The sequence below is a fragment of the Delphinapterus leucas genome, chromosome 18 (genome assembly GCF_059928025.1).
Source record: "Delphinapterus leucas isolate spDelLeu-1000000601 "Yukka" chromosome 18, BTC_Dleu_Yukka2, whole genome shotgun sequence".
Lineage (NCBI taxonomy): Eukaryota > Metazoa > Chordata > Mammalia > Artiodactyla > Monodontidae > Delphinapterus > Delphinapterus leucas.
The window spans coordinates 54,649,028-54,664,946 of NC_143146.1; the positions used below are offsets into that span (position 1 = coordinate 54,649,028).

General features: G+C 35.8%; 1 protein-coding gene across 3 annotated transcripts in view; it reads right to left on the reverse strand.

The window, feature by feature from the left end:
* Positions 1-15,919, reverse strand: part of VWA8 (von Willebrand factor A domain containing 8) — a 364,128-nt gene that overhangs the window by 271,504 nt on the left and 76,705 nt on the right. For all 3 annotated transcript variants that reach the window (XR_016388682.1, XM_022574923.2, XM_022574922.2), the window contains exons 10-12: positions 12,438-12,569; positions 10,138-10,272; positions 9,971-10,048 (exon numbers count right to left, since the gene is read on the reverse strand). Coding sequence is in view for 2 of the 3 variants with exons in the window: in XM_022574923.2 (XP_022430631.1) it covers positions 9,971-10,048; positions 10,138-10,272; positions 12,438-12,569 (345 nt within the window). In the remaining variant the exon portion in view is untranslated. The remainder of the gene's footprint in view (positions 1-9,970; positions 10,049-10,137; positions 10,273-12,437; positions 12,570-15,919) is intronic.

The following is a 15,919-nucleotide window of genomic DNA, read 5'->3' on the forward strand; positions in this document are numbered from 1 at the left end:
GCCTATTTTAGAGTAATTATAAATTCTAGTAAATAACTTGAATCACTTCAAAGAGGCTGCAAAAAGCTATTATTAAACTGTCACAAAATTTTATGTTTGAAAAACATAGGAAATACACAGAAGATTGTAATTCTAAAACCGAAATGAATTTGTCTCAAAACTGCCTCCTGCCTTAGTCCTGTAAGAACTAATTAGTTCTCAAAAATCAGAAATTGATCTAAATAATTCTATTGCTTTTCTGCATTAGAGAACGCTATAAATGGAAAAGCTCTTAAATGTGTTTGATGGGGAGAATGACAACAATGTTTGAATAATCACATCTATCCCTTACATACTTAAAAACAAAAGTCATTCTACTTAAAATAGTTTAAGATTTCCCAAGCCTCTAGGACGGTGCACATTCAACTGAGTATCTTCTTTATGCCAAGCCCTATGCTGTGGTCTAACTTGCTGCATTCTCAATCCTGTTAGACCCAACCCTGTTTTATAAACACTCCCATTTTATACACAATATTTTGTAAATTTTGCTTTATAGTCTTGAAAAACTCCATAGGTAATATAATATACCTATACACATAACTTCAAATAAAAATTCAGGATAATGCCTACATTTTATTATAGGGAAAATAACTTGTTAAAAAGTAACGCACACTTCAACGAATGTATGAGCACAACTACACCATAAAATATCATGAAGTTGGATGCTTGCAGATACATGTAGAATCACTATGCATATGAAAACTATACACTGAAAGAGGTGTGCTACATTTGTAACTCAAATACCATCAGTGGCAATGTTCTCAGTGGTGTGATCTTCCAGAATGGTCAGTGTAGTAGGCAGAAGAATACCCTCCACAAAGATATCCATATCCTAATCTCCAGAACCTGTGAATATGTTACCTTACATGGCAAAAGGAACTCTGCAGACGTGGTTAAGTTAATGACCTTGAGATGGGGAGATTATTCTGGATTACCCGTGTGGGCCCAATCTTATAATCTGAGTCCTTAAGGTGGGAGGATGTTTCTCAGCTGTGGTCAGAAAGAGAGATGGCAGCTTGAGCAAGACCCAGTTCTCCGCTGCTGGTTCTAAAATATAAGGGGTTATGTGCAAGAACTGGACAGAGGTCAACGTAGAAGCTGAAAAAGGCATGAGTGAATTCCTCCCTAACCTGGGTATAGGGAAAGGCTTTCTAGCCATGACTCAAAATCTAAATGCAATAAAATAAAATATTAATACATTTAACTACAAATTTTTTTAATTTATAAGGAAAAAACTAATTTATTCATAAAGAAAATCAAAGTATAACTGACAAACTGAGAGAAAACTTTATGCAGCATATATCACAGATAAAAAGCAAATATGCCTAATATTAGAAACTTAAATATTGAGAGGAAAGAAGATCAAAAACTTAGCAGAAAAATGGGCAAAAGAAATGAACAGATAATTTACTAAGGACAATAATGGCCCTTAAAAATAGGAAAGATTTTCAATTTCTTTCCTAATATAAGAAATGCAAATTAAAACTACTTAGGGGCTTTCCTGGTGGCGCAGTGGTTGAGAATCTGCCTGACAATGCAGGGGACACAGGTTCGAGCCCTGGTCTGGGAAGATCCCACATGCCACGGAGCAACTGGGCCCGTGAGCCACAACTACTGAGCCTGCGCGTCTGGAGCTTGTGCTCTGCAACAAGAGAGGCCGCGACAGTGAGAGGCCCGCGCACCGCAATGAAGAGTGGCCCCCGCTTGCCACAACTAGAGAAAGCCCTCGCACAGAAACGAAGACCCGACACAGCCATAAATAAATAAATAAAAACAAAAAACAAACAAACAAAACTACTCCTTATATACCATTTCTAACTATCAAATTGGCAAACATTAAAGAGCTTGGTGGCCCTCTCTGTTGGCATTGTTGGTGGGAATGCAAAATAGTATAATCCTTACAGAGGAAAATTTGGCAATACCTAACAAAACTACACATATATTTACCTATTGACCTAACAATTCCACTTCTAGGAATTAATCCTGAAGATATACTTCTAACAATGTGAAAATACATATGCAAAGGTTATTCATTGCAACTTAGTTTGTAATTACAAAATATTGGAAACAATCCAATTGTCCATATATAGGAGGCTGGTTGAATAAACTCTGGTATAACCACATGATGGAATAATATGCAACTAAAAAAGAAAAAGAATGAGGAAGAGTTCTACGAAAAGACAGCTACTCTTCGTTTATAATTTCTATTTCAAAATTCAGAGGATGTAGAACTTGCATGATGACATACATTTTTTTTAAATAAATTTTATAATAAAAGAAATTTGAAGGAATTGAGGCAAGTAAATTCCTAGAGAGCCTTATGAAGGTTATTCTTTGTGGGAAAAAGAACAAATACTAAGAAGACAGAAAGGATGACAGATTACTGCAAAATAAATCAAGAAAACAAAATGATCTACAGAATCATACAAAAAGTTAGTCTCTGAGGTTGAATACAAACTACTTAAATGAATACAGACTCTTGAAATCTTCATGAAAAAAGTGCAAATTCAAGACAAAGTCAAGAAGCAAGTAAAAAAGTCCAAGACAGGGCTTCCCTGGTGGCACAGTGGTTGAGAGTCCGCCTGCCGATGCAGGGGACACGGGATCGTGCCCCGGTCCAGGAGGATCCCACATGCCGTGGAGCGGCTGGGCCCGTGAGCCATGGCCGCTGAGCCTGAGCGTCCGAAGCCTGTGCTCCGCAAATGGGAGAGGCCACACAGTGAGAGGCCCATGTACCGCAAAAAAAAAAAAAAAAAAGAAGTCCAAGACATAGGTCAGTGAAAACAAATGAGAGAGAATAAAAGGTCAAGATATTTCCACTGTATTAGGACACACAGGAAGAAGGAGGAATTGTAGATTAGATGGAAGATGAAGAAAAGGATTTGGTTTGAGTTTAGCTATAGGAAGAAAAACTTAGCTAAGGGGTCAAAAATGATCCTAAGGCTTTAACGTGTTTTAGACAGTGATTATGTTCATTATAAGTCTCTTAAACTTATTTGACCTACATTTTTGATTGGAGTTGCCTCGGCTTTTAATCCAAGTAGTACTTAAACAGAAAAACGAGATCTCAGATCTGGTGCTGTTTACGATGGTGTGGAAAGAAATCTGGAAATATGCCCTTATCTGGTTGTGAAAGAGAAGAATAATAACCTGTATGTCTTCAATACTATGAAATCACTGACTTCAACACTAAAAAAAGAATAACCAGTTAAAAGAATCTGACCTAACACTTGAGCCAAATGATTTAAGATTTTTATAACCTATTATAAAACTTATTTTATGTACTGCCACAAATCTGTGTAAAGCCTCTGTTTTTCTTTTCCTTCATATGAGACCCAGTTCTAAAAATAGTCAAGTCTAAAAATAAGGCAAAACCCACATATTAAGTGTAGCTTTATACATGTACAAGTAACAGGGAAATCTCTACATCTTCTAGGAAAACAGATGTTGAGTTACTTATTCCCACTAAATTCTCTATGTTGGGTCAAACTTCTGGAAATTTTTTGTTAATATGGGCTATATTATTATAAAACCAAAATCTAATCTTTAATCTTATTAAATTAGTTCCTCTGTCCCAAAGAAATAGATGAACGTTACTAATAAATATGAAATTATAAGCAAAAAGAGTCAAATTAATCTCAGCAGCTTGTTTTCTATCATAAAAACCAACTAATTAACAGCTTACAAAACCTGCAAATGTCAATAAAATGCCTAATATATGCTTTGATCCAGTTCCTGGAAAGAAGCCATATGGAGAGAGAAAGAAACAAACTCACCTACAAAACATGTTTCCATTATTACACTTCTCTATCCCTTTCTGAAGTCTATACTTCAGAAACCATTTTTCTCTCCCAGACATTTCTCTAAAGATTAATGAGCAGAAAAGCAAAATTGGAAAAGGGGTTTTCAGAATATGTGATTACTTTCCTTATCTCTGTACCAGTTTTCCCAATCCTTGAAGGACATCTATAAGGTAGATAGTGTGTATGCTGAGGACGGGCAAAATATTCTTATGGCAAAACTTGTGTGCCTTTTGAATATCATCACCCATGTTTGTCAGATAGAAGATTAATAAGATATGACTAAATGACCTTATCCTGTGGCAGAAATTAGAAGAGACTGACTTCATATCTCAGAAGAGTATCAGGTAATAGAATGGTCTGCCATCAAATTGAATAGTATAATTTTCCTATCTTTGTTTGTCAATCAACAAACAACAGGAAAGTTAAAAAATACATTAAAATAAAATAATATTTTTGTGAACTTATTGTCACTCTCCAAAAATATATAAGAAAATCTGTTCTCAACCTATTAAACTAATTCTTTCATACATAACGATAACATTCTCAATGGCAGGATACTTTCGGTAGTTTTTCAGTGGAGCTGAGAGAGCTTAATTGATAGATATATACATACTGTCTTGTTTGGTTCTTTTAATGGATAGCAGGTTGAGGTGACTGCAATCTTCACAGTTCAAGCATATGCTCATAGGATAATTTATCACTACAGTGTAAGAATCACCATAAATTGACTACAGAAATCTGATACAGAAAGAGTACTGTCTGGAAAAAATTGATGAGGCACAAATTATTTCCAGCTTTCATTAGAATGGGAGTTTTTATTATTTATTTATTTATGTTTTGCGGTACACAGGCCTCTCACTGTTATGGCCTCTCCCGTTGCAGAGCACAGGCTCCGGACGCGCAGGCTCAGCGGCCATGGCTCACGGGCAGGGCCGTTCCGCGGCATGTGGGATCTTCCCGGACCGGGGCACGAACCTGTGTCCCCTGCATCGGCAGGCAGAGTTTCAACCACTGAGCCACCAGGGAAGCCCCGGGAGTTTTTATTTTAATGTAAAAAATAATAATGTGTACAACTTTAGAAATACTAATAAATGGGGATGGAGTCAAAGAGAAAAGAAATATTATCCTCAAAAGGTCTTCTCCATATGATTTCAAAGCAATGGCAGCTGGAAAGGTTAAGTTAGGCTTGTATTTATCCTAGATTTATAAGTGGAATATGATATATTTATAATAAAATTTAACTTGTTTTAAAAATATATTGATGATTTGGATTTTTTTTTCTCTCCATTATTTGGTAGAAAAGTATTTTCATTGGAAACTAGAAAGTTGATGGTTAACAGGTGGGTGAGATGATAAAATGCCATCCTCAGATCACTTCTAACCTGAGCTGTGGAAAGGTATAGACGGATGAACTAGCATATTGAGCTAACCATCACCAAGGGGATGATTTTCTAAGAGGGCAGGGTATTCTTCATTGCATCTTCCATGAATTAAGCAAAAAATATACTCCCCTCTCCTGCCAATTTCCTTACTTCCCTTAAAAAATCCAGTAGACCTAGAATCAATTCATAAAGACTCACTTTAAAATATATTTTTGAAAAACATATAAATATATATTTTTTCAGTGGGTTCTAAGACTTGTCACCTGCTGTGTAATGTAGGAATTTATTTTCTTTCCCTTACATGTTTATTGCTCAAGACTCAGGACATCAGTACTGGTTTAAGTCTCTTCACCTTAATTCATACTCTTCATGATTTCATAAGCTTGGATCATATGCTTCTTCATAAATTTCATCTTTTAAAATCATGGAGTATTTCTTAGTAAATATTTGAATCTTTTAAGTCCTTAATCAGTTAATTATCTTTTCCTATTTTTTTATATAACTACCTTTACCTGTATTTCTAGAAATATGATAACAAAAACTGTACAAAATAGTAGGAGGTATAAATCCTCCACAGTTTTATACCAAGGCAGGATGCTTTCTCTTTCATTTCCAAAATCCTTTTCAATGTAACTCAAAATACTAAATGATACCTTAGTGCTTTGAATGAGTTAAGTTACCCAGAAGAAAGAAAAATAATTAATTTCAGGGAGAATTCTCAAATATCTTTTAAAATAGATTTTTCTGCTTATAGCCCAAAAGTTACCAGTACCATGTGATTATAATTGCTTCTAACTCTGGCCAATTCAACCCATAGGCACAAAGTAACTTAAAGCAGCGTGAAAAAACTCTCAACAGAATCATTTGAAATATGAGCTGTTAACAAAATTTTCTATGATTAGGTCACAGCAAGAAACTGGTTTAAACGTCATTTTTCAAAAATAAGAACAATTTTAATATAAATATATTTATTGTCAGTAATAATTAAAAAGTTAAACAAAAGAATAAACTAAAAACACAAAATGCTTCCTAAAATGTAAGTAAATAGTATATCACATCCACTCTCCAAAATTATTCCAAGAATAAGAAACAGACTCTGCTAGAGATAAAAGGATACCATAACCAGCCAAACACGAATACGTAGAAATCAGTAAATTAGCAGGATAAAAATGTCTTAGAGATATCATTACAAAAAAATACATGACCGAAAATTTCACTCTGTAAAAACACGAGCTGTAAGTTTGCTTTTTTATAATACTATATTCAGCATGTACGTCCACCAGAATAATCCATTCAAAAATACTTAAGAATAAGTTTAACCAAGGAGATGAGACTTGTACACTGAAAATTATAAAACACTGCTGAAAAAAATTTTAAAAGACATAAACAAACAGAAATTCATCTATGTTTACAGAATAGATGATTTAATATTAAGATGACAATACTACCCAAAATGATCTACAGATTCATTGCAATTTCTATCAAAATCTCAACTTTTTTTTTTTTCCATAAATAGAAAAAACCTATCCTAAGATTCATCTGGTATCTCGAGGGACCCTAAATAGCCAAAACAATCCTGGAAAAGAAAACAAAGTTGGAGGTCTCATACTTCCTGATTTCAAAACTTACTATAAACCTATGGTAATTAAAACAGTGTGATACTGACATAAGGACAGACATATAAACCAATGGAGTAGAACAGAAAGCCCAGACACAAACCATCACATATATGGTCAGTTGATTTTTTACAAGATTGCCAAGATCATCCTATGGAGAAAAGACAGTCTTTTCAACAAATGGTGCTGGGAAAACTGGATATCCACATGCAAAGATTGAAGTTGGACACTTACTTTACACCATATATAAAAATTACATCAAAATGGGTTAGAGACCTAAATGTAAGACCTAAAATTGTAAAACTCTTAGAAGAAAACATAGGGGAAAATTCATGACATTGGACTTGGCAATGATTTGTTGAATATAACACCAAAAACACAGGCAACAACAACAAAAAGATAAATTAGACTTCATCAAAATTAAATTTTGTGCATCAAAGGATACTATCAAGAGAGTTGAAGAATGCTCAACATCATTAATCATTAGAGAAATGCAAATCAAAACTACAATGCGATACCATCTCACACCAGTCAGAATGGCCATCATCAAAAAATCTACAAACAATAAATGCTGGACAGGGTGTGGAGACAAGGGAACTCTCATACACTGCTGGTGGGAATGTAAATTGATACAGCCACTATGGAGAGCAGTACGGAGGTTCCTTAAAAAACTAAAAACAGAACTACCGTACAACCCAGCAATCCCACTGCAGGGCATATACCCTGAGCAAACCATAATTCAAAAAGAGTCATGTACCAATATGTTCATTGCAGCTCTATTTACAATAGCCAGGACATGGAAGCAACCTAAGTGTCCATCAACAGACGAATGGATAAAGAAGATGTGGCCCATATATACAATGGAATATTACTCAGCCATAAAAAGAAATGAAATTGAGTTATTTGTAGTGAGGTGGATGGACCTAGAGTCTGTCATACACAGTGAAGTAAGTCAGAAAGAGAAAAACAACTACCGTACCCTAACACATATATATGGAATCTAAGAAGAAAAAAAAAAGGTCATGAAGAACCTAGGGGTAAGATGGGAATAAAGACACAGACCTAGTAGAGAATGCACTTGAGGATATGGGGAGGGGGAAGGGTAAGCTGTGACAAAGTGAGAGAGTGGCATGGACATATATACACTACCAAACGTAAAATAGATAGCTAGTGGGAAGCAGCCGCATAGCACAGGGAGATCAGCTCGGTGCTTTGTGATCACCTAGAGGGGTGGGATACGGAGGTTGGGAGGGAGGGAGATGCAAGAGGGAAGAGATATGGGAACATATGTATATGTATAACTGATTCACTTTGTTATATAGCAGAAACTAACACACCATTGTAAAGCAATTATACTCCAATAAAGATGTTAAAAAGAAAAAAAAGAGAGTGAGAAGACAACCCAGAGAATGGGAGAAAACATTCGCAAATAATATATCTGTGAATGCCTTAATATGCAGAATATATGAAGAACTCTTACAGTTCAGCAACAGAAGACAATGCAATTAAAACATAGGCAAGGAACTTGAAAAGGTATTTCTCCAAATAAGATATATAAATGGTAATAAGCACATGAAAAGATGCTCAATATCATTGGTCACTAGGGAGATGCAAATCAAAACCACGAGTTACTACTTCACACCCATTAGGATGGCTATTATAAAAAGCAAAGCAAAATGAACACAGAAACAAAACAAAACAAGAAAACAGGAAATCACAAGTGTTGACAAGGATGTGGAGGAACTGGAACCCTCATGCACTGCTAGTGGGAATGTAAAATGGTGTGGCTGCTATGGAAAACAGTTTAGCAGCTCCTCAAAGAGTTAAAGGTAGAATTACAATATGATTCAGCAATACCACTCCAACATATAAACCTGAAAGAAATGAAAGCAGGGACTCAAACAGATACTTGTACTCCAGTGTTCATAGTAGTATTACTCACAATAGCCAAAAGGTAGAAACAACTCAAGTGTTCATCAACATATGAATGGATAAACAAAAATATTATTCAGTCATAAAAAGGAATGAACGTGTGAGATATGCTATAACATGGATGAACCTTGAAAACATAATGTTAAGTAAAATAATCTAGAGACAAAAGGACAAAAAGTGCATGACTCCTTGTGACCACCTAGAGGGGTGGGATAGGGAGGGTGGGAAGGAGACGCAAGAGGGAGGAGTTATGGTGATATATGTATATGTATAGCTGATTCACTCTGTTATACAGCAGAAACTAACACACCACTGTAAAGCAATTATACTCCAATAAAGATGTTTAAAAAAAAAAAAAGTACATGATTCCATTACATGAGGTACCTAGAACAGACAAATTCCTAGGGACAGAAAGTCACATAGAGGTTACCAGGGTCTAGAGGGAGGCAGAGAATTTATTATTTAATGGTTCTAGAGTTTCTGTTTGGGAATATAAAGCTTTCTAGAAATAGCTAGTGGTGATGGTTTCACAACATTGTGAATGGACTTAATGCCAGTGAGTTGTACACTAAAAAAAAATGATTAAAATGATAGAATGGATAAACAACAAGGTCCTACTGTATAGCACAGGGAACTATATTCAATATCCTGAGATAAACCATAATGGATAAGAATTTTAAAAAGAATGTATATATACATATAACTGAATCACTTTGCTGTAGAGAAGTTAACACAATATTGTAAAACAACTATACTTCAATTAAGAATAAATATTCAGCAAAAGAAAAAAAAATAAAATTAAAAAAATGGTTAAAATGGTAAATTTCATGTTATGTACATTTTACCACAATAAAAAAATAATAATCTATTTGGTGAATACCTAATTATCTCCCACTGCTGCTGAAACCTATTTTGTTTAGATTTCCAAATTACTATTAAATGTACTGTGTGTGTGTGCACATGCTTGTAAAATGGATCTCTCTTGAAAAACAGACCCTGGTACGTTGGGCACATCAGATATCCTAGAACACACATTCAAAAATTCCAAATAATTATAGCTGCACTCCAATTTGATAGCTGTTTCAGTTATTTATCTACTTCAAAATTAACAGGTACAACTAAAGGAAGAATATCCACAAATTCTGCTGACGGTCCAAAAGTATGTTTACAGTCCAAGTGCTAAAAACGAACTTCTTACCTGATAGAGCATGATAGGTTCTATATTGTATCCTAAGGTATCTGCAAAGTTCTTAGCGATGACTGTTTTTCCACAACCCTACAAATGGAAACATAATCATTCAAGGGATAAGTCAAAACCACCAAAAGTCAGGAAACAGAACTTAGCAGTGAGGCTGCTATTCTTACTTTTCCTCCAATTAAACATATGTCCTTAACCATGTGAGACTGCATCATTTCAGCCAGTAGTTGTTTATGGCTTAAAGTTTGTATAAAACGGTCTGATGTGCAAGGTTGACTTAATGGCCTGGTTCCAGCTGGCACCTATAAAGAGAGGTAAATATAATATGCACATGTTTTTCTCAAAATAATAGTTAAATGAAAGCACACAACTGCCATTTAAAAGCCCCTACTAATTTCCTGCTCAATTCAATTCTATACTGTTTTTGATATTTCAATAGAGCAACAATTATTTTCTCATTCACACATCTGATAATCGTTTTCATCGAACTTCCAAATCAATCATCCCTCTAAAATTAAAGTCCTATGCTGTCAGACATTTTCATATGAATCAAGTAATTTTCATACTATTTATAACTTATAATAACAATGTCACTGCTTGAGAATGAAGGTTTTTGCCCAAATTTCAGTTATAAGTACAGAATTTAAAATCAGTCTACTGGGATCCTCCAAAATCACCAAAGATCTCCTGATTTTTAAACTGTCCACAAATCTTTTTTCCACTCTTATTTTAGTTTGCCACTCAGAAGCATCTGTTCTTAAAATCTCCCATCCTTCACACCTACTTCCTTTTATTTCCTATCTCTTCCTTATTAAAGTCTCCTGGAGTTCCATGCCCTGCTGGGGACTCCGGACTTGATCATACTGTAGGCAAGACAAACCCTAAAGAATTACAAGTTTGGAAGTGACAAGATCAGATCTGATTTTAAGAAAACAAATGGTGGTAACATAGAAGGCTAACTTGAAGGGCCGGGAGGCAATGATGTTAGAAAGCCATTACCAAAGGGAAGCAAATAATGAAAGCTCGCTCACATTTCATGTCCCTGGACATTCTGTTCAAACCGCCTGAAATGTCCTATCACCTTTCCACTCCTGGGCCACTGGAAAACTCCTGTGTCATAAGACTTAGCTCAAGCCCCATCTCCTCTCTGAAACTTTCTCTACTCCTTCTCCTGACTCCTGGTGTTACTTCCATCTCTACATCTCCATAGCCATTCCAATACACTTCTTACTCATCTGCCTCTATCCTAGACCATCAGCTGTGAGGTCACTCATCTGAAGGAGACAGAAGAGTGTCGTGTGGAGTGTGCTGTCTAGAAGGCCCAGCTGTGCCATTTGGTAGCTGGTGACCATGGGTGAATTAATTACCCTCTTCACATCTGTTTTCTAATCTATAAAATGGAGATAATAAAAGTTATCTCCGGGGTTATTGGGGGATTTAAATGGCATAATATATGTGAAGAGAAAAATACAGTAACTAGTACACTGCAGGCACTGAGTGGATTTTAATACAGAGCCTGGCTCATGGTAGACATAATCAATGTTTCGTTTGATGACTGAGTAAATACAGTGACCTGAATAAGTATTACTAATATCACGTTCAAACAAACAAAAAAGCCTATCATGAATGCTTGCTCTGTCATAACATAAGAAGGCAAGCATTTATTCTTTCCTACGTTCACTTACAATCTAATTGTCAGCATTTTTCAGGCTGTGTTTCCTAGTGTTAGCTTCCTATCACCTCTTACGGTTCTTAGGACCCTCGAGGGAAGGGTTAGAAAAAGGGAGGCAGAGCAAGCAGTTGGAGCTCTATGAGCAAATATCGTTCCCCTCCTCTAAAAATTGTTCAACTACAACAGCTCATCTTTTAACTGTTTCATGTAGCTGACAAAGATTTTATTTGAAAGGAGCATTCCCTAGTTGTTAAAATATGTTTGAAAACAGGGCCTTCCCTGGTGGCACAGTGGTTGACAGTCCACCTGCCTATGCAGGGGACACGGTTTCGTGCCCTGGTCCGGGAAGATCCCACATGCCGCGGAGTGGCTGGGCCCGTGAGCCATGGCCGCTGAGCCTGCGCATCCAGAGCCTGTGCTCCGCAACGGGAGAGGCCACGACAGCGAGAGGCCCGCGTACCGCAAAAAAAAAAAAAAAAAAAAAGTTTGAAAACAATGACTATTTCTTACCAAGGACTCAGAACACAAAATGCTTTCATTAATAAACACTTTATTTGATTTTCCCAGAGGCTGACTTTGGTTTTTGATGAGAAGCTATCCCTATGTTTCTCCTGAACTTTTCCAGTTTACAAACATACATGACTCTGGATATATAGATATACAGATACACGTATATAGATGTGATGCTATGGAACCAAAGAAGACTTATAAGGGAATCATAAACCCAATTTAGGTCATAAAAATGGACAGAACAAGGCACATCTTAGAAAGTACAAACCTTGATTCATTCATTACCTTAATGGTCACCTCTTTTTCTGCAATCCGGATGGTCACAGAAGCTTGGAAGACATGGTTTTCAGTCATCTTCTCCACTCTCACAACCTCTTCAGGAAGCAGAGAGCTTCTTGAATCTTGGAGTTCAAAGCGCTGTAAAATTACCAGAAAGACATGTAATTTACTTTTTATTTTAGTATTAATGTTGGATATTTGGAAGGTTCCATCTTAATTAGAACTGAAACCCACTCTATGTTATAAAAATAAAGGTAAAAAAATTAATGAGAATTTTTTCCCCTATTTTTACAGATACCACTCATTCTACTTAAGCTAATTACTAAGGTGATATGAAAACAGTCCCTAAAATTTACTAAATGCCAAGAAATGGAATCGCTGAGTTTCTGATCTGGTAGCAGTTTGCAGCCTACAATGCTTGATAATCGAAGGTTCCAGTTTCCTAGAAAAGGATGATGAGACTCTTGAAAACATGCTAAAGGAAATTAAAATAAGGCCTATATCAGCTGATTTCTTAAATCAACTGAAGTTAATAGCTGCCTGGACACCAGTCTGCTGATTGCTTGTGTGGTTAGTTTAACTGATTACAATAAAGTATAACAATCAATCTTCCACAGTATCTGGCACAGTGCCTTCTACAGTGTAGGTTCTCAATATTTGTCAAACTGGACTGAAAAGGCCCAGACCACTGATTCTTTCTCCATGTAGACCAATGATCAATGTTCTAACACTAGGTTACACCCCCTAATCCCAGCTCGTTATATAAAAAATGCACACAGAGAACACAAATAAGTATATGAAAAATGAGGATACTAATTGAAAATTAATTAAATCCTATGCCCTATTAATAGCAGCATGTTCACTATGAAGAGCTTAACTCATTTTTAGTGTTAAACAGGCAGAAATTATTCTCCCCAAGTCCTACAATACTTTTAGAACATTATCACTATAGTGAAAGGCTTGAAACTCAATGAAAGAACAGATTACTGCTTATTCAACAGAATGACTCAACTCTAGAAAATATATTTTGGGGAAGAAAATTATTTTCAACTTCAACACTGTAAACGTAACAGCCCAGATCATGTTTTCATTGCTGTGTCTTAAGTACTCAAGACTCATTCCTCTTCCCAAGCCTAAGAAAAATTGTTTATTTGTGCTACCATAAAAAACATAAGTTTTATACTTTGCACAGTTTATATATGCAAATTCCCATGGTGTCACACAATGTGGTAGGAATTGCTTCCATGCTGTAGACAAATAACAATCATTGACACCATAATTTCATGCCAAAAAAAAAAAAAAAGGGTACACTGTATTTCAAGGAGGTTCAATTTGGAAAGGAAGCCTTAGCAAAGTAATTAAATTCACTGGAATTTAGAACCTAGACCCATTAAATTCTAAGAAAATATATATATGAGCTTAAAAGGTATGTTTTCACTCCAGCCATAGTAATGTCAGTTTAACTTGATATAGGGTTAATGTCAGAGCATTTATATTCCAGAAATGAACACTAATGCCTTGAACCACACTTGCTGTACTGGTTATGTCCTTATAAATAATTCAAACTAAAATATTTCAGTAGAATAAAAATAGTAGGCTAGAATACACTAAAATAGGAAAAGAGCTCAAGTTGCAAGGTGAGTTACCATGTGTTGGCATAGGAAATTTAAAGACTCTTAATCAAAAAGGAAACTGAGGAGTAAAACAGATATATAATTCTTCACAAAATTAAGGCAAGAAAAGACAATCACTTTTCTTCTCTTACATAAGTAACAAAATTCCCCTTTTTCCTTTTTTTTTAAAAAACTCTACAATCAGATTTGAAATAATTCCTGTTTGTAATATGGATCCTCAATCAGTGCTCTATGTTCCCCTTAATTATAAAGGTCAAAATAAAGGCCAAACAAAATGAAGCAGCACTGACTACTTTCTTTGGAAAACTCAACTCTTTAAAGGTATTCTATAACTTTATAGAATTTGTATGACTAATTTTGAAATTAGAGACCAGAAACGCATCAAAGTGTTTTCTTAGTAAAGACCTTTGTTCATAACGGACTTATCTAGACACTGAATGCCTTCTCCTGGTTGTGTCACAAAACTTTACATTGCTTCATTTTATCAGAACTCTGACATTTTCTTCTACCCTATGTACCCTTGTTCCCAAGGCAGTGGACTTTGTGCTGCTGGGCATCTAGGGAGCTCATCTGTAATCACAGCCTCTTTTCTTAAACACTAAGTACTCTATTTCAATGACCAATGCCAAAGTAGCTCAGATGTTAATTAAATCAAAGATGAGTTTTAGTTCTGTTTTTCAGAGCCTGGAATGAATCTTAGAGTGAACTATACAGTCAGACTGGTAGTGTCCTAACTCCTTGAGCATAGGAATTAATTTCCCCATTTCCAAATGGTTCTTCGTTATCTCCTTAACACCATTCCGCCTTCTCCTTTTTCCCCTCCCTCTCCCTCACCCCTTCTCACACACACAGCAAATCCCTTTCTTCCCTTTCATCAGTGGCTACTATTTCACCGTCCCTAGCCCTGCTTCTATTCTTTGCTGCCTCTTCTACTTTCCTTTGCCTCTTTATTGACCATTACTTTCCCCTTGCTTCTTTATGCTTTTCTTTTAGATTCTGCCCCTAACTATACTTTTTAGCATTTATGAGGAACGGCTTTCTGTTAGTTTTATTTTGTCATTATTATGATTGACATCACCAATCAATGAAAATGCTGTTTCTTGGGTTGGCTGATATATGAAATAAAATCCCACGGAAGTAACTAGAATCTATTGTTCCACTCTCCTGAGCCCTTCTCACTATTATCAGCTGCATAGAGAGTACTTCTGTACTCCCAAAGACCCTGTGTGTTCTTTGGGATAAGGGAGAAACTAACACCATTCCATATGTCAAATTCTGGCCTCCAGAAAATGAAGGGCCTATACACAAGACCACAACCGTTTAGTGTTCACATTCTACCTACTCCTTAGAAATCTATACACCTTGACCCAAACCGTGTAAGAAAAACAAAAACAGTCTTTCATAAAAAGGAATTATTTCGGGTGAGTCAATGACTCTCTCTCGCCAAGCGTCCGCTGGAAGTGGCTCCCACTGGCCAAAACCTGGGATAATTTTAGCATCAAAATAAATGACGATAGTAATCAATTATAACCCACTGAATAAAATAGGGATCCATAAGTGCATATTGATATAAATGAATAAATTAATACATGGAGGAGAAGAAAAAGCTCTTCCTTAGTGTAGAATGCCTACTAATAAATGCAGAAGGAATGTTTACACCCCATTACTGACATGACAATGCCTCCACAGGTGGAAAAGAAGAGAAGACAAGGGAAAGAAAGAAAGATGGAGAAAGAAAAGTAGGAAAGAAGGGTAAGACAGAGATGAGAAGAAGGGAAAAGAAGGGACAAGAAGAGAAAATAGGAAAGGTAAGGAAAGAAAGTGAAGCAGACACATACTTTTTTTTTTTTTAAC